General features: G+C 36.4%; 2 protein-coding genes across 2 annotated transcripts; one reads left to right on the top strand and one right to left on the bottom strand.

The window, feature by feature from the left end:
* The first annotated feature begins 415 nt into the window (after positions 1 to 415).
* On the top strand, positions 416 to 15,452 carry PLDDELTA (phospholipase D delta). Its single transcript, XM_086436239.1, has 10 exons — positions 416 to 1,633; positions 5,523 to 5,639; positions 7,419 to 7,613; positions 8,398 to 8,685; positions 8,783 to 8,854; positions 9,064 to 9,211; positions 13,096 to 13,244; positions 13,868 to 14,035; positions 14,560 to 14,760; positions 14,897 to 15,452. Exons 1-10 carry the CDS (start codon positions 671 to 673, stop codon positions 15,188 to 15,190), a joined length of 2,595 nt encoding a protein of 864 aa, XP_086292365.1. The 5' UTR covers positions 416 to 670; the 3' UTR covers positions 15,191 to 15,452.
* Positions 15,453 to 18,564: 3,112 nt separating this feature from the next.
* Positions 18,565 to 19,283, bottom strand: LOC147407598 (plastocyanin). Its single transcript, XM_086436241.1, has one exon. It carries the CDS (start codon positions 19,182 to 19,184, stop codon positions 18,681 to 18,683), a length of 504 nt encoding a protein of 167 aa, XP_086292367.1. The 5' UTR covers positions 19,185 to 19,283; the 3' UTR covers positions 18,565 to 18,680.
* Positions 19,284 to 20,251: the final 968 nt, after the last annotated feature.

A 20,251-nucleotide genomic window follows, 5' to 3' on the forward strand; every position in this document is an offset into this window, starting at 1 on the left:
TAAAAGATAAAAAACAGTAACTGGTATAATATAAGGGTATTCTGGTCTTTTTTCTAGAAGTCATGAGAAGTCAGCATGGTTCCCAAACAGACTTCCAGCACAAAAATACTTCTGCCAGTACTGCACAGAGTTGATTGCCAAACGCCCTTTTTACACAGAATTACTTTTCCAGCTCCTCCATAGAGTACTTCAGCTCCTGTTCTTTGGAAGAGTAGTTCTACTCCTGGTATCCAAACAGGCCCCTACCTTCCATTCCTTCAACGACATGAACGCCACTACGCCAGGTGTTGCTTCATTGCCACACTAAAATAACGACTCTCTACATTTGACAAGTGTCGGTGGTCGTCTAAAGTTTTCATTTTTTTCTTACTGGTAAATTTTCCTAATTAATAAACTTTACATTATGTAATGTAACTGAACGACCACCATCTACAATCGATCTCGCATTCTCACCTCTCTACAGTTAGTACGTGAAAAAAAAAATATTATATTTTATTGAAAAAAAAAACAGAGAAAAACTCTCACATGGGCGATATTCTCTGCAACGAGAAACCAATCGAATTTCTTCTGATCGAAAGTTCAAACTATCGAAAACAAGCAAACCTAACCTAATGTGCTTTACTTGTTCGATTCTTTTTCTTCTTTATAACCTCTAACATCTGCAACTCTCATGGCTTCTGGTTCAAACGAAGACCTTGAGATCTCAGCTTCCATGGCGGACGATTCTATTTCAGATCAGGTAATTCTTCTCCACGGAGACTTACTATTAAAGATTATCGGTGCTCGAGACTTACCCAACATGGATTTAGTTACCGAACATCTCCGCCGTTGTCTCACTGTATGTGAACCCTGCCGAGCTCCGTGCACAACCAGCGAACAACGGAAACGTAGTCACCACCGGAAAATCATCACAAGTGATCCGTACGTCAAAGTCAGCCTTGCCACAGCTACAGTCGCTCGAACTCGAGTTATCCCCAATTCTCAAAACCCTACATGGGACGAACAGTTTAAAATCCCTCTCGCTCATCCAGTCTCCCACATTGAATTTCAAGTGAAGGATAACGATGTGTTTGGAGCTCAATTAATTGGAACCGTTTCGATTTCTGCTAAGAAAATTAGGTCTGGAGAAGTTATTAGTGGTTGGTTTACTGTGAGGGGGCCGAACGGCAAACCACCTAAGCCAGATTCAGCTCTTAACCTACATATGGAATTTGTACCTTCTGAGAAAAATCCCCTTTATAAGCATGGAATTGCTGGAGATCCAGCTCATTTAGGTGTTCGAAATACTTATTTTCCAATAAAGAAAGGAGGATTGGTAAAGCTGTATCAGGACGCCCATTGTCTTCCTGGGCAGGTTCCAGAGATTGAATTGGATAATGGGATGGTTTACAGGCAAGGGCAGTGTTGGGAAGATATTTGTCATGCTATATTGGAAGCTCATCACTTAGTTTATATTGTTGGTTGGTCTATTTATGATAAGGTCAAGTTGGTTAGGGAGCGGACAAGGCCTTTGCCTCCCGGTGGGGATCTAACTCTTGGCGAGTTGCTTAGGTATAAATCTCAGGAAGGAGTTCGAGTGCTTATGTTGGTTTGGGATGATAAGACTTCCCACGACAAATTCCTCATCAATACTGTAAGATATTTTACTAACAAAATGTCTTGTTATCTGATTATTCTCATAACAATGGATTATATATATATATATTATTACTAGTGGAAAATTTTCTCAATTTTTGTTCATTTGCTTGCTCGTCGTTTGGAGATGTAGGAATGTATCATGAGGATTTTTGTTTGTTTGTTTGTTTGTCATTCTATTTTCTGTGTGATTCACATGATTAGTATAGCTAAACTAAGAATGGGTTTGACTAAATTTTTGAATTGGTTGGCTATTGCCAACTTTTCATTTAAAAATTGATACTTTTATAAAGAAGGAAAAACAATCTCCATGATTTTGTGTGCAAGAATACTCAGGAGACTTGAATAGGGTTATTAGATATTTTCTCATTAAGGAAACTATATTGCATTTCGTGTTATAATTGAATTATATTGGTTTAGATGCCATATTATTAATTAGTTATTTGGATTCAGGAAAAGGTTTTATTTATTTTTATAGGTAAGCTGGACTTGAACCACAACCTCAAAGTTGTATTACAACATGCTGACCAACTGAACTATGGTTGACTGCATTGATAATGATGATGCTACTAATGTCAATCAAGTTTATATAGAATCTTCAATATGTGGCTATAACTTATTTCTTATTTGATACTTTGTACTTTTAATCTGAATTCAAAAACCAAAGGTTTTTGTTTCTGTGGCAAAAGGAAATTTTAAATGGCTAATGATTTTCTAACTCGTGTATTACTTGGTCTGACGTGGCAAGGGCACAAAACTGTTGAACAGTTTCTTGTGCATCTCAAAGCATCCCGAAAAAACCGAGCAACAGTTTTGTACCCTTGCCATGTCAGACCAAGTGAAAATACTCGAGTCTGAAAATCACAGCTCATTTTAAATACATTATCAGAAAACTTGAATGAATACTTTCTTAATAAGAGAGAGATCAATAATAAAAAATAAGAGAGAGATGCTTTGAAAAGCATTATTAGCCTCAAACTAAGTTGCTTCTCACTCATATCTCTTAAGGTAATCTGGAATTGTTTATGCAAACTCTTCTCTTCCTTTGCCAAATCAAGATGAAACCTACATGGAATGAGCTTCGCTTTTGATTTCTTAGGCAACGGAGGAGGACATCTCATCATCTTCATTACTATCCTCCAATTAAATATTGGAACCCCCACTTTGCACAAAATTTCAAAATTCCCTAAATTGCCAACTCAATATCCCTACAAATTTCTAAGTTTATACGAGAAAGCTAAAGTTAAACATAACTTACATCTTTTTTTCCTCAAACTTTCTATTAATGCTGTTTGTCCAAATTATTACATTGACAAAAAGTGCATTTAACATACATTTGCATCCAGTTAAAATTTTATTGTTATGGGACATTTGTTTATAGTCTAATTGTTTTATAGTCTTGTCTCTTATAAATCTACTTATTTATGAGGTAATTGATAGCACAATGATATATGGAAATGTTTTCTTGTACTTTCCATACATTATTTTTTCTTCATTTTATTTAAAACATTTTTGATTGGATACTACTAAAATATTATGTTATAATACATGGATACAGAACTACGGACTCATGCTTCTCAGAGGCTCATGTCGGACACTGACACATTTATATGTGATTGTCACAAAACATAGAATGCGTGGTGTTCTAATTTCACTTTAGTCTTTCAGATTAAGTAGCTTTGTAATGTTTGTCATGGGTTCAGGAATGGTAGATGATCTCTATTATGATTGTAATAGTTTAAGGGACTTTTGGACCCCAAATAGACTTTTTGGGAAAAAAGGAGGGGGTGGCAAAAGAATCGTAATAAGATTTCACACAGAATTTTCCATTGCCGACACATTCCAAACCATAAGATCATTCTCTCCCGAGAACATGGAGGCAAGAGAAATTAAGCAAATAAGGGATGCAACAGCATGACACTCCCAACCATTTAAATTCCTTCTGAAGCCAAAATCCCATGAGTACACAATTATAATGAGAGAAGGCGGAGTAGTGGGCTGTTGACACAAAAAAATTGTTCCCAAAAATGCTCTTGCAATTATAGTCACAAAACTCGCCAATTTTTTGGAAAAAATCGGACAAAGTTGCAGAATTGAGGGTCCAACAATTTAATCTGCGATTAATCGTTTAAATCATCAATTCGCTGATTAAATTGTTTGTTCGCCAATTAATGAGAAAACATTGGTTAGTTCAGCATAAACAGTTCCACCTCTCCTCTTCTTCTACGTAGATGCCTTTATAAAATAGACCCTTTTTTTTATGGTTCTCTTGAACACTCAAAACAGATAGGGTTTTTAGCGAAAATCAATACTCTAGTGATGACAAATCCAAAATCCCATCTTCTTGAACCTTCAATCTCAAGAACATTAGTGTTTTTATGGAGGATTGATGGATTTTTTGGGAATTAAGAAAAATCAGAACTCCCCTAAAAAACCCATCATATTCAACCCCAAGTTCAATCTTCTTCAACCTTGTAAGTCTCAAAAACGAAATAGGATTAATAGGGAGGTTGAAGTTGATGGTTTGTTTTTTTGAAGTTGGATACTTCTTTGTGTTCAGGACTTCTCTAACCATCAAACATAAGGGGATGGTTGGGAAAACATAATTTTCTAGGGATGAGTTGTTTCCTAGAGATATCCTGTTGAAAGTCTTTAGGCGTAACCCTCCTACCGCAGCTATGTGTTTGATGGACTTGTTTGAGGCCAGTAGCTTACTTTAAAATAAGAAAATTAGATATTGAACTGTTGGTCTTTGTGAGTGTTACCTCTTTAGGACACTAAATAAAGATTCTCTCTATTAAATATTTTAATAAATATAAATCAGTCCCACCAAATTGAATCAAGGTCAGACCAGGGTATAACCAATTAATTTTTTTTAATCCAATCATTGGTTCGATTTTTAAAATATTATTCAGCATAGTTTATTGAGTATTCTAAGGTTTTAGTATATCTGCTTCTTATTTAATATTGATAAACGCCTATTTTTTGTTCTTGTGCTGAATATTATCCTTATATCAAATTTATCAATCTAAAAATTATGGAGCTATCGTAATTATGTCTATAATTTTGTTCATTGATGTGCATAATGCACCTATTTAAAAAAAAAAACATTTTTTTTTTACTTCCGAAATTTTCCCGATTTTGTTCCGAAACTTTCCCGAATTCATCTGAATTGACCCCCCTCTCCGAATAAGTGCCGAATCCGAACTTTGTCACTATGCTTGCAATACATTTAAACTTACTAATTATTAGGGTCCTTTTGGTCAAAATGAATAAAATTACAAACACACCACTTCTATATCCACATTAGTTAATTTGTTGAATTCAAAAATTATCCTTTTAATATTTAATATTATAATGTGAACTTTTTATATCTTATATAATATTGCATATCTAATTGCACTTGATAGGGAAAAAACTTGTCGAAATATAAATTTTTTATATCTTATACTTTAAATTCTACCGCTATAAAAAAAGACATGCCTCTCAACATATTGAGTAGGTTGTATGGACAAGTCGGCTAATCATGTTTTACACTTTGTTCCCGTGTCCAACACTGACACACTTGTCTTTGTCTTTGTTACGTAGCTTGGTGTATTTGTGAAGCAAGTTTTTAAATTGTTTTATTTCTTTTATTAACTATGGCTTATTTCCCACATATATCTATGTTTATTTGTAATCTTATTAAACCATGGCTTTAGACAGAAATGAACGAAGGGAAGGATTTGTCCAAACTATCCTAAATTTTTTGGATAAGACTTTAATGATGATTTCTTCAATATTAGTAACTTAATAATAACCTTTCTAATTGGTTGCAGGTTGTTTTTAATAACATTATTCAGTTCTATCCGTTCTCAATTTTAATATGTTATGGCTTTTCGGTGCAGGCAGGAATGATGCAAACCCATGATGAAGAAACACGGAAGTTTTTCAAGCATTCATCGGTCATCTGTGTGTTGTCACCTCGTTATGCCAGCAATAAGCTTAGTTTTTTCAAGCAACAGGCAGGCTTTATACCATCACAGTTTTTTTTGTTTTTTTTTTTTTTTACTTCTATATAATTTGTTGCGATTGTTTTATTTGATAATGTGACTGCATCATGTACACAGATGGACACATTAACATGAGTTCACTTTGCTTGTAAAGTTATTCAATTTGTAAACTTTGTTTTGAGACGAACCATCTGATACCTGCAGAGAAACTATTGTTGTTTCTTAAATTTTCTTGGTCGTCGTTTTCTGTGGATAAATATTCACTGAAAGGCAAGAATGTGCAACTTAGGTAAGCTACCAGATGATTTATTTTGTGATTTTTTTAGTATGCAATACTGATGAAAGAAAATATTTAAGATGCCTGTTTGTTTATGTTGGTTCAAGGTTATTCATTGATTGGTCCACCATGTAGTTTTTCTTTCCGATATCCTTGAAAGCTTGACATGGCCTGAAATAATTAACTAGTCAATAACTAACTTCATAATTGGGGATCGGGAAATTGAAGCTTGAATTTTTTTTGGGTCTATCCTTTTCTGCCGGTGACTTACTTGCTGTGCCCTGCCAGGGTTGTGGTGTGCCATAATTTCTTTGATTCTCCAGAAATTCATTTCATTTCAAAGCAGATTGACTATAAGTACTGGATAAGGAATCAATTGTGCATTGCTTTCGTTTTATTTTTCAAATCAACCTCTTAGATGATGAAGGCGTTGAGTGACCGACTTTAGTTTCACCCATGGATCAATGGCGTGTTTAAGACAGATGTGCACAAGTCATTCCCAGATCCTGAAGAGGAACACAGAGGATTAGGGGGTGGGATATCTTTGTCGATCATGATCAGAATATTCTCAGATTACTTGACTTCTTTCTCTTGATTGTTCAGAAATTTTGACACTCCTGATATGCCTGGTTCAGACTGCTGTTTATCTGCCTGTTGGCCTGGAGAGCTACTAAGATTGTTTGAATACACATCTCCATATTTTTTCTCATTATTAAAAAGAAAAACTAGAATAATGTAATAAAAAAATACATGCTTTGCCTCCAATTGATGTCAAACAGATAGAAAGATAATTCGTAACCATGCAATGAATTTACGCAACTTTTCATAGAATTTCCACGTTAGACATGGTTTGGATATTAATATGCCTAGTGGGCTTGAAGGGATTTCTTCTGTCCAGGTGTAAAACTTGAAGAGGCTACATCGTGGACATGCAGCTTCTTAAGGGCTTAGCATGTTTTTAATGCTGTTGGAGCAGTTACTATCATGAAGATCATGGGTAGCATGATTTCTAAGAGAATTTAGTCAGCAACATGTCAATGCTCCTGAATTGGTAGTTTGTCATTTCAGTTCTGGTGAAAGGTCATCATGTGTATGTGAGGGTCATAGTAGCAAAACAGGTTGGTGGTGCAGATGAATGTATATGTTTGGGTTGGGGAGGGGTTATATCTTTATATCTATGTGGAATATTCAGTAGAGCCCATGTGCTCATTGGCATGTTATTAGCTAAATTGCTTTTGTTGTTTTTTCTTTCATGGGTAAACTGAATTTGAACCCACGACCTCTTAAGTTGTTTTGCAATACGTCAAGCCGACTAAGCTATGGGTCTAGCCTAATTTTTTTTTAACTTCTTATCATACAATTTTAAATTGACAATCTTTGTACATGCAGAATTCCATATTCTGAAATTTACTTTTCTGCTTTCTTTTTGTTATAATAATTCAATAAAAATGAAAAGATTTCCCTTTTGAGTTGTACAACCTTCTGATGCTATTTTTTGTGATGTCTATGTGTAGGTTGTTGGAACCCTCTTTACGCACCATCAAAAATGTGTGCTTGTGGATACACAAGCATCTGGAAATAACCGGAAGATCACCACTTTTTTAGGAGGTCTTGATCTTTGTGATGGTCGCTACGATACACCTGAGCATAGATTATTTCGTGATCTTGATACTGTATTTAAGGATGATTTTCACAATCCTACACTTCCCGTGAGTATTTCTTCAGTTCATTCAGTCCTTGTACTTTCAGCATTTTTGTTTAACTTGGTTACTTGGATATGTTTTAAACTCAAGGTTTTCAATACTTTTTAAAAGACCTGGGATCATGTGCGTGTATGTATGTATCTTATTGCTTTGTTTTTGTGTGCGTGCGTCCATATCCAATAGAAATTGATGGTCTAGAAATGCCCCGAAGTGACCTATTTTGTTATCTCGGGTCTGTTATACATAAGCATGTAGGGATTGTGGAATATGTTGCCCAGAGAACCATAGCTGGATAAAGTGGAGGTTCACTTCTGGAGTACTATGTGACGGTCACGTACTAATCAAATTAAAAGGGAAATTTTACAAGACGATTGCAAGACCAGCTATACTTTATGGAGGTGATGTTGGGCAGTTAAGAAATGTCATGTTAATAGAATTAGCGTGCCAGAGATTGAGGAGCAGGATTTTCTTAGACGATCCCAAATCTTTGGGCCAGGGCTTGGATGAGGATGACGATTTATCTTATGCAGTAATATACAAAATTACATTCTTTTGTTGCTTGCCTTTTACAGCTTTTTCCCAAACATTTGCATGTTAACTTGGTTGTGTTATACTTTCTTCCATGGAAGAAAGTGCCTTCAAATGATTTTTGGAGAATGAATACCATCATTATTCTATTATTATGAAAGCATCAACAACTGTAAATGGATCATGAGAGTTCTCTGTTTAATGTTTTCTTGGCAAATTTTCTTGTCAGCTGAAGTATTTGTCTCTCTGTTGTATACAATAGGCAGGAACCAAGGGACCAAGGCAACCATGGCACGATTTGCACTGCAAAATTGATGGGCCTGCTGCATATGATGTGCTTACAAACTTTGAGCAGCGCTGGAGAAAAGCAAATAAATGGTCAGAGCTTGGACGGCGCTTCAGAAAGATATCTCATTCTCATTGGCATGATGATGCTTTGTTAAAGATAGAACGCATTTCATGGATACTTAGTCCTTCTCCATCTGGTCCACGGGATGATCCTATCCTAAGGGTTTGCGATGAAGCTGATCCTGAAAACTGGCATGTTCAGGTTAGACAGTGCAAGCTTCTCATCATCGAGAAACTTCTATTATTTGATTTATTGGTCGGGACTAACGAATATTTGTTGTGTGTATCTACTTTGTCAGATTTTCCGATCTATTGACTCGGGATCAGTAAAAGGATTCCCCACAAAAGATGTTCATAAAGCTCAGCCTCAGGTTTATCTTTCTACTTACTTTTTTTTTCCTATGTCTTACTCAGATGGAACCAACCTTTTATGTTGAATAGGGTAGCACCATCTTTTTGGGTTGATGACCAGGATTTTTACAAGGGAATTGTAGTTTATTTCAGTAGTCCACCATATCAAAGCTCACATTTTTTCTTGAGCTGATATTGGGAAGACCTTTGTGAAATTCTTCTATTGCAGAACCTTGTCTGTGCAAAAGATCTGGTGATAGATAGAAGCATTCAAACCGCATACATCCAGGCGATCAGATCTGCCAAACACTTCATATATATTGAAAACCAATATTTTCTTGGATCGTCATATGCGTGGCCATCTTATAAAGATTCAGGTTGGAAGCAAATTCTTGGTTAAATTGTATGTTCTTTATGTTTTACATATTCTGTAGAAAACATTTCGTGGCTCAGAGCAAAGAGATCTGTTTTGCTGAATCACATCGATATGGAGCATTTTATGTAGTAGCCTAGGGGGCCATACTGAGCTTTTTTTTTTTTGCTATCTTGCTGAGTTATCAAGTTTGATCAATTGGTTACGAATTGTCCATGTTCATCTTCTCTTATCATTTTCTTATCAAAGTTACAGTTTTTCATGTACATAAACTTAACTAATTCTTCACATGATGTATATTTTCAAGATCCAGTTGCAATGTATTTGCTTCTTGATCCAAATCCTCTGAAGTTCGTGCTGTTGTTAATGATTCAATGACTTAAAATTTTCAGTTCATTGTGGTCAAGGTTGAAAGGAGAAATAATAATTCTTAAGAATGAATTGAGATGCTGTGCATGTACCTCATGAGTATATCATTTTTAACTTGTGAAGCAAGTTAAGGGATAAATTTTCATCTCCTACTGATGCAAATCCCACCATTTCCTGGTTGCCATACTCAACTCTATATATTTCTTTACGAATCTTTATCATCAATCAAGTTTTGTATCCTTCCTAATTAAGTCCTTAGGAGGTTGTTTGTTTAACCGCACATCCCAGTTCCCAAGTACTGTGATCCCTCAAAATCATGGATGGCTTCTAGCTGTTCAAGATGGGGAACTTCTTAGATAACGAAGCCTCATCTCAAGCACAGATGAAATCTAGAAAGGCATAGTTGGTGTAAATTTTTTGGCTCAGGTACTCCAGAATTGGTGTCATGTCCAAGTTTAATTCTTAAATTTCAATGAAGGCCATGTCCTCATTTCCATGAGATAGGAAGTGGCTTATGAATAAGTGATTGTCTGATAACAAGCTGATTATCTCCTATTAATCAGAATCTGTGGAACGCATACTTGTTCAATTCTTATTCTGAATCCATGTGGAACTCTTTGTATTAGGTGAATTATTATGACATAAATTCAAGGATATCACTTTTTCTTTGTTTTGGTAAGGTTTATTTTCAAAGACAGAAAAAGAGCAAAAGGGCCTTGTCCCTTACGAAGTATACATACTATGTGATACAACTAGGGATTGTTTTAAACTCCTTTGTTAATTTCTTATTAGTCAAGTATCAATACCAGTAGAATATGATATGAATATGGGTATATAGATATGGTTAGGATACTTTCTTTCCCCTTTTTATAGGTATGGATATTGGTAGGTATTTGATTATCATACACTTCTTTATACAAACATGCTCATGTATGGATGCATGCAACAGAATTACTTGTCAGAGGTTAAGAAATGGGTAGAATACCGATCAAAAAGAAAGAGAAAAGAAATGGGCACGATTCCCGTGTATGCATTGGTTTTTGGAAAATATCAAGTCCTATCCTTGTGGAAACAGATGAAAGTACCCTTTTCCTGCCTTCTTTTCTCTCTGTGAATATGGGTAAGAAGGCCAACTACAAAATTTGAGAGAGATTTCTGTATCTTCTAAAAGTTGATGGAAATGCCAAGTTTGAGATCCTTCTCTGACCATCTACTTGCCAACACAGATTCTCTTCCACCCGAAGGGTGAAGGGGACGGAAAGTGAAGAATGTAATCTTGTTTCACAAGGTTGAATTATAGCTTGGGAAGCTCTAGCTTGTCCCATGTGTGCAATATCCATAATTGTTGTTTGGAATAGTCCCCGTTGTAGCCAATTACTCGCCTTCACTATTACCTACATCTTTTCTTTTTGCTAGTTCCATCAAAACTTAGTTTGATCCCTCCTCACAAAAAGGCAAACAAATGTCCCGAGGTCTAACTGAAGGATAAGTTTGTAGACTTCAATCTAGCCATCTTAGCTGACTAATGGAAACGTAATTTTAGAATCTGACTAAAAGTGTTTGATATATCCTGGATGATCATTCGAATTACAGTCTTGCGTACACTGTCTTTATAGACCCTAGCAGTCTAGCCCTCAGTTCAACCAAATGTTTCATATTGTTGAGGGAATAGAGCACACTTCATGTTCTCCCTCCCTATTTTCCCGTAAGCCTGCACCATAGGGCCCATAGTTTTGTGAGGGGGACGGGACAGTGTGGAAGTCAATGAAGATGAAATCGGTATTAAAAAAAAAGAAAAGATATTCAGGCATTTCGAATTCAATGGCCTCTAAATAGATTGAGTTCAGGTATGCCATCTTAAAAGGAGTGCAAGATCTTAAATGCTACTTTTCTTTCAACTAGTGAGAACTTTTCTGTGGATAACAAACCATATCATCATGAAGGAGATCCTTGGGTTCTGGATACAGAGATAAAGGTCTGAGGTATTATTTAGTAAAGACTAATGTAGACATTTTAATGCGAAACTACCATTGGGGTCAGGTTCCATGCCATTTCTCTTTTATGCCAATTAGGGGTATTAACTTCACTTCAGGTTCAGACATGTGGAAAGGGATTCAAAGCGGGTTTTATGGAATCATGTATTTTCTAAAATCTTCCTCATAATTGCATATTTTAGTTAAGATCCCAAGCAAGTTGGAAGATTCTATGGAATGAAATAGGTAAAGTAGCATCTCCAGGCACAAAATCTGGCCATGTGTTATGGTTGTTTTTAGTTTTATTTTCAGTCCTCTCAGATTTCTACCTATTCCACAAAAGACTAGCCATAGCATTTCAGCCTCCAAAATGGAAGTGGTGATCTCTTTTTCTATGTTTCAGCTTGGGAGACTCAGAATACAGTTTTTGCTAATATTTTTGGTTCTCTGTCCACACTTTCCTTTAGGGCAAAATTGACAAGACAGTTCATCCCACCCAGGCCCTTCACTGCCTCACAGGATCTTGACAACAGAAAAGAGGACTTCTTTGTGGCCAAGTTACCCTTAGAAAATTCATTAAATACTTTTGAATTCTTGATGTGGTTGAAGAAAACATCAATCAATAGTATTTGGTTGGCTGGAATGACTTGGCTCCATTACTGTAACACTTCTAGGATTGATAGTTACAACCGTTCCATGTATCCAATTTGGGTTCAAAGTGGAATGACCTTTACTATTCCAGTGAGGACATCATCCCATGCCATTACCTTCGTAGGAGGGTTGACAAACATTGTTTTCAAACTTCCCCATAATTAGATTTGCTTGAAGACTCAAGCCGTGACTCAGAATTCCTCCAATAGTGGATCTCCTGCATCTTCAATAGGAAATCTTGTGCATCTTAATTGTATCGCAGTTCTTGTAATTTTATTTTATTTTTATCAAGAAACTTGGATGCCTTTTTTGTGTGAATCCTTTTCTGGAAGGTCAGCATGTTTTGAAGAAATGTTTATCATTGCAGCTACTAAATCTTTTTCTTACATGGTTAGAAGTGCCAATGGAATAGAATGCTTGTGAAGGTAGTTTACGTAGCATTGTTTTATACCTGCAATTTTTATATTTCTTTCTATGTTTAATATACTGTCACTTATGCAGCTATATTGATATTTATATAATGCGTATATGTATTATTTCAAAGATCATGTGATTCATGACCATGTTTTGTTCACAGATACTATATACTACGATGAGTTGAATAACTTTCAATCTGCTCACTTGGCAAAAAAAAAAGTTACTATATACTACGATTAGTTGAATAACTTTCAATTCGCTCTGACTTCACTCCTCTGTACTTTATATTTGAAATATGCTATCATGATTCGCGATTATGGTACTTGATGGGTTCACCAACCTTATTAATATTTTAACCTTTTTTTTATTGGTTCTATTATATTTATCCCAATACGTATCACAAACTGACGTTTTTGTATTTCCCACTCATTTACTACTATTGCTTTTTCCTGAAGTTCGGCTTTTTTGGTATAATCAGGTGCTAATAATCTTATCCCAATGGAGTTGGCATTGAAGATTGCTAGTAAAATAAGAGCGAATGAAAGATTTACAGTGTATATTGTCATACCAATGTGGCCTGAGGGTGCTCCCTCTTCTAATGCTGTACAAGAAATTCTCTACTGGCAGGTAATAAATTACTCATTCTTAACATATTTAAGTGGACATGTTACTACATTTTCAACAACCATGATTAAATATTGATATTTTGGCCCATACCCTTTGCAACTAGTAATGAAATATCATATCAGACACATCTTCTCCTATTAGTTGTTCAGTTTGTTCTCTAGTTTCCTGCATAATTGGAAGTCATACCTGAATCCTATCTTCTTCTTTTTTAAAAGCTAACCAGCAGGGATGTAGTTCTTGGTAATGATTGCCATTGGTACCTCAAAATATAAGCCAGACTAGACCATTTAGAAGACTGTTGAGATGCTTTGAAATTTGGAGTGCCATATTCCCACGGCACTACTGAGAAATGACAAAAAATATTTTCATTCGCCTACACTTCTTATTGACCATGCATCAGCATTGTTTTTTCAAAAGCTTCAATTGATTTTTGTCAGTTTGATACATTTTACATAGAAAAAGTATATTTATACATATGTAACATAAACTTCTAATAGAACTCTTATATAGAAAGTACATCCTCATCTAGTGCCATGCCTAATCTCCAGATTGGTGACATGAATCCTATTTCGCCATTCAATCAATCTTGAACCATATCTAATTTTAATATGTGTAACATGCAGAGCCAGACAATGCAAATGATGTATGATATTGTTGCACGGGAGCTAAAATCCACGCAGCTTGAGAAATCTCATCCACAAGACTACCTGAATTTTTATTGTCTTGGTAAGCGGGAAGCACCTGAGGAAACGCCGAGGTCAACTAGTGAAGCTGCTGCTAATAGTGATGTGGTAATCATATTGAATGAGACAGCTTTGTGCTGGTTTTAGTTAATTCTATCCTTCATTATAATCAAAACCAAAAGGATACGTCTTCAATTATTATATCGGAAAAATACCCCATTTTTTTCTGCTATTAAAGCTTCAATGTTGCTTGAATTTCATTTAAAATTTAGTATCTTCAAGTTTTTTCTTCCATATGTTAACATGTAGTTATAGTACACTGCTTTGACATAAAATACAAATTGCCCACATAAATTTTCCTACTGTAGTTGTGTGAATTATCTATCCAATTAATCTTCCCCACTGTTCTATCTTGTAGATTGTTTGTCTGTCAATTCTGGTGGTAAGTTGACCTGCATATATGATTATGTGGAGTACTTAAAGTTTTGTCTTAGTTCAATTGATCAAATGATTGTCTTGAACCCAAAGCTTCAAATGAATTATGACATGAGCCTAGAGCTTCAAGCATGAATCTGCAACTTCTTTCATAATTTATAAGAAATTTGACAGTGGGTATTAAAAATTCTCCTCAGGCATCAGGTGTGCAAAAGTACCAGAGGTTTATGATTTATGTTCATGCCAAAGGAATGGTAGTAGATGATGAGTATGTAATTATGGGGTCTGCCAACATAAACCAACGATCTTTGGCTGGTGACAGAGACACAGAGATAGCTATGGGTGCTTATCAGGCTCATCACACATGGGCTGTCAAGAAGGAACATCCACGAGGCGAGGTTGTTGATTTTTTTTTCTTCATGTTTGATTTTTCTCATTATTTTTTGGCATACTTGTGGTATTTGATTGTTCAAAGTTGCTTTCTTGGTTGAATAAAAAAACTGTAGCAATGACTAATGAGTGGTGTGCCTGCAGATATATGGATATAGGATGTCACTGTGGGCAGAGCATCTCGGTATGTTGGATGATCTCTTCAAGGAGCCTCAAAGTTTGGAGTGTGTGAAGAGCGTGAACAAGATAGCTGAAGAGAACTGGGAAAGATACACAGCTGAGGAGATGACAACTTTGTGTGGCCATCTTCTTAAGTACCCAGTCCAGGTAGATGCTGATGGGAAAGTGGGGCCCTTACCTGGACATGAGAATTTCCCAGATTTTGGTGGTAAGATAATGGGTGCATTTACCAACCTTCCAGATTCTCTAACGACATAGTTTCCACTCATTTTATTAACATTTGGGCTGGGCCCCCCAAAAAAGTAGCGAGAGTTTGCCAGCGTGTTTTGATGGATTGAGTGCACCCCATGATGTTGTAATGTAACAGTTAAATGATGTAATTTTTAGGTGTACAGTACGAATGATGCAACACCTCTTTTTGCATTCCCTCATGTTTTACAAATAAACAGGACCAATGTGATTGAAAATTGAAACAATAATTTTTAGTTTTTGATAGAGGTTAGTCATGTTTCTTTTGAAATGGTAACAAGCATGTGTTGTTATGGATGTAATTGCATTGTCACTCCAAGGTCTGAACCACTTATGATCGTTAGAATTCATGCCACACAAATCTTGAGGACCATCCAACCATCTGTAAGATATGAAAGAGATTTTGATTCTTGGCACTCCTTTTGTCCTCGGCTTCTAGGTCTTGTGCTTGGCCAAAAAAAATACTTGCTCTTGCCCATACCATTTAAAGATAATCGTCTTGCAGTACCAATTGCTTGTGGTCTGGCTAACATGATCGTGGATCAACTTTCTTTGGGTGACGTCAGGACTGTGAAGCCAAATATGTTAAGGGCCTGACCTGTCTGATTTTGGTGTTCAGTCCAGAGATCAAAATGTCACACAATAAAAGGTGCATCTTGTTTGTCATCATTAGAGTTGCCCAAAATAATGGTTTGCATCTACTTTCCTGTTGATTAGTGTTAGCAGGGCGAACCTCTGTCTGGAATTTTAATTTGCTGGTCTCCAGAGATCAAACACTACCATTGTTCTTATAGCTCTTTCTTTTCGTTTCCTTCTAGCAGAAAATATCAGGTAAGTTGCTTGTCACTTTATACTGTACCCTCCTCTACAGAACAATGATTGAAACTGTACCCTCCTCTGTGATGGAAATACGAGGTCAGATAGCAAGGTAGCTCACACTTCGCCCAATCGGCAATGTTAAGTTATGGCTAGCGTACGAAAATGACTACATCAGCCCAGTATGAAGCGGTACCATATTTTGTTCTATAAATTCCTCTCTTTCTCCTGCAAATACATCCATTCAGAGTTTTACCTTTGAGTCTACAATGTTTCAAAAGGCAAACAGGAATGTGGAGACGGTCCCATTCATGGCACAGGCCATCTCATCCTTTTCTTAGCACTGGCAAGGCTTATAGAGCAAAGGAAGGGAAACCCCATCACCTTTGTTACCTCCCTTATCAATGTCTGAAACTTGTGATCGTCTCTCCCTCCCAATACAACTATAAGCCTCACTGAGGTTCCCTTCCTTAGCACCCTGTACCAAGAACACCGAGAAGCCTTGGAGGCTCTCCAATCTCCTTACTACCACCTTCTCTTGGACATCACCGAACAAGATGGACATGCTCCTCTCTGCATTATAGCTGAAATGTTCTTAGAGTTGACTGTTAATGTCGCTAATAAGCTTGGAATATTTCATTATGTCTTCGTTGCAGGAGCAGGTTATGGCATGGCCATGTATTTCTTCATCTCATTAAACATGCCACGATGTCAAACAGATGATGATGAGTTCTCAATGCCAGACTTCCCCCAAGTGTCTCTAATTCATTGGTCACAACTCAGTGACGATCTCAACCTTACTGATGGTACTGATTCTTGGTCTCTTTTCTGCTCTTGCCAGTTTTACAATTTGCTTGAGATCCGATTGTACTTTGTTGAATACCATGGACGGGTTGAAAAGTTCTGGATGAGGTATTTTAGTAGGAAAATGGGTGGCCGGGCAGGTTGGCCAATTGGGCTTGTTTGCTTTTCCTGGAAGAAGAAGTAGCTTCAAGAAGAATGATTTTGGGCATGGAGGAACTTATATCAATTGAGAGAATTTCTTGCAATAGACATGGTTGTCTCGAATGGCTCGATTTCCATCCACCGGCCTCCATTTTATGCGTCTTTTGGCTCTAAACATACCTTATCTTTGTCACAAATAATGGAATTAGCAACGAGTTTAGAGGCGAGTGGTGAAGCATTCATTTGGTGCCACCAATTGGATTTAGCATGACACAGGAATTTAAAGCCAAATGATTGCTTGATGGGTTCGAAGGTTGAATAGAAGATAAGAAACAAGGACTCTTGGTACATAAATGGGCACGGCCGTTGGAAATTCTCTCACAATTCAACCAGTACATTTCTAAGCCATTTTGGTTGGAACTCAGTGTTAGATAGAATGAGCCAGGGCATACCCATCATCAAGAAGCCATGAGATTCTGAAGGCCTCAAAAGTTCTTCTGTTAAATCCATGGATAAATTTATGAACTCTGCAATCGCGTTGAGGGAAGGGGAATCGTGGCTTGTGAATGGTTATTTGATGTTGTTATTACTTGAAAATAACAATGTATGATCTTAGTGATGCAATAGCTAGTGGTTTAAGTTTGGGAGTTGTAATGTTTTCTCCAGCAATTTCATGTCACAATGTGGACTTCAAATCATCATCGGTGAAGGCATGCTTCTTGACCGTTGTCTCTTCCTAATTGTCTAATATTAGAGTATGTGATCAAAGTTATTAACCTCATTGATAAATCATCATCTCTGGCCTTTTCTCTCATATACATTGGGTGGAATCCAATCAAAATATGATTGGAGAGTTACAGAATGCAATCAATCAGATGATCTTGAACAATGTCAATACAGTCAGTCGAATAGATTTTATCTAAAACATGTGTAGCCTGTCTAGTTTCAATGAAACAAAATTCCTCGGAGAAATGGTGTAAATTTCCCGAGCCTAAGGACACATTATATATGGGATAAAGCATAGCTAGTACACGGGATGCTTAACAATGCACCACCAATCATTGTTTCAATCCCAACTTGACTTGGCCTATAATGTGATTAATTGGGTCCCAGATAAACCACTGCTCGACATTCAATTTGAGCTGGCTGATTCTTGCAAAACTTGACTATGGCAACCAACAAATTAGATACGTTCGGGTTTTTTCCTTCTTTTTTTCTTCTAATTTATATATTTTTCAGTTGATGCAGAAATGAGATTTTGTATCTGTAGCATCATCTACTGTTCCAGTTTTAACACCCCTCCGCCATAAAATTTTTAAAGAAGTAATTTTTTTATAGCTGAATCAAAAGTAAGATTTGTTATTGTTTGTTGCATCTTAGTATTCCAGGTGTAAACAGGAATATTATTATTATTGGGTTTTTTTTTTTCTTTTTTATTTATTTAAATCTAATCGATTCATACTTATACAAGTTGAATTAATTGAATTATTGGAAGGGATTCACTCGGTTGGCTCAAACTGGAGTTTGATGGGGATCGATCCCAAAATCCAGATCTTTTAACCATCCACTGAATATGATTTTAATTATTCTACTACTCAATTCTCAAGTCTTCAAGTCTCAAGTAAAGGAAAACAACAAAGCCCAAACCCATAAGTTATTACAAAAAAAAAAAAAAAAAACAAACAATAAAAAAGAGAAAGGAAAATATTCCTTACAAAGTTATCATAGTCTTGATAACTCAATTAACAGTAACTTTGCCAACCATGCCAGCTCCCTGGTGAGGTGAACAGTAGAAAGTGTAAGTACCCTTTTCGTTCAAGGTGACAGAATAAGTCTCACCAGGAGCATTCAAAAGGTCCTCATCACTCATGGAGATTTTCCCAACATCGACCCCCGATGGAACTTCATCTTCGTTGAACACGATATTGTGAGGGAACCCCGCATTGTTCTTGAATACAATCTTCTCTCCAGGAGCCACCGAGAAGTTGCTCGGAACAAATGCCAAAGACCCATCGTCCCCTCCCAACAAGACCTCCACTGCCATAGCATTGCTTGCAAGAATTGCGCTAGCAGCGGTGGCTGCAACTGCAATTCCCACGTCTTTGAGTGAGGCCTTAACACCGACCATCGGGGCAGGTCGAACTGACACCTTAGCCGACGAGCTAATTACTCTGGTGATTGCACCAACCTTCAAGCCTGTGAAGGAGGGAATTGCAACAGCAGCTGAGGTGACACTAGCCATATTTGTTATGGTTTGTTGATGCAACTTTTTTTTTTTTGTGTAGAGGGAAATATAAGATAATGGTAAAAGAGAGGATTCTAATAAAGAGAGAGCGAGAGGGGGTGGGTTTGTGTATGTGTGGTTAGTGTTTGGTGGAAGAGAGAGAGAGATTGGATAATGGGTGGAAGAGAGGATGGGTTATCTAGACAAGCTTCTTCTCATTGGTGGGATGGACGATATCCTATATGACATGGAATGGATGGGCTAATGTGTGGCTGAAAATGTAAGAGGGATTACAAACGTGTGGAAAGAAATGAACCATATTTTCCCAATAGAATCAACAAGAAATAGGTAAGTATTACGTGTATGATCATAATTCAGATTGTCAACATTAATTATCATTGATCCAAGGGTCCACAAAAAAAATAATTTAATCACTCATCATGAAAGTTTACATCTGATGAAGATCTACCATACAAATTCAATGCTGTGGGGTCCTATTCTATTGGTCCTTCCATTTACACTATCAAGGGCAATCCTATGGAAAGAAATTTGTCCCATCTATTCCAATCTAATGGTTTCAGTGAATCGCCTGGTGGGGCCAACAAGTGTGGTATGAGACTAATGGGTCAGTTTTGGCTCAAGTTCAATGTCATCATCATCATCAAAGTTTATCCTAAAGAATCCTTTTCCCTTCAATCTTATCTTATATTAACGTGTGTATTCATATCCATTTTCGTTATCTCAATCAAATTTTCAGCTAGCACAATCATATTCTTGAACCAAATCATCTCAATCAATTTCATTTATTTTATCAAATATTGAAACTACAACATTTTTTTTGAATGTATTATTTCTAATTTCAGCTCTGTCAAGTTTTACTTTCAATAGAACTTTCAACAAAATTGAACGAAGTAAAATAATTCATTAACCAAACCCCAAATCTTTGGGATATGGCTACGATGATGATTACTTTTACATTCATCAATCCCACCGTCTCCTTCTCTATTACATTGAATCTATGCACGTGTTTATTTTATTTGGTTCAGGTATGAACGCAATCACCAAAAAATATACAACAAGATTGA

The sequence above is a fragment of the Akebia trifoliata genome, chromosome 3, assembly GCF_017979445.1.
Source record: "Akebia trifoliata isolate Shusen 1 chromosome 3, ASM1797944v1, whole genome shotgun sequence".
NCBI classification, from domain to species: Eukaryota; Viridiplantae; Streptophyta; class Magnoliopsida; order Ranunculales; family Lardizabalaceae; genus Akebia; species Akebia trifoliata.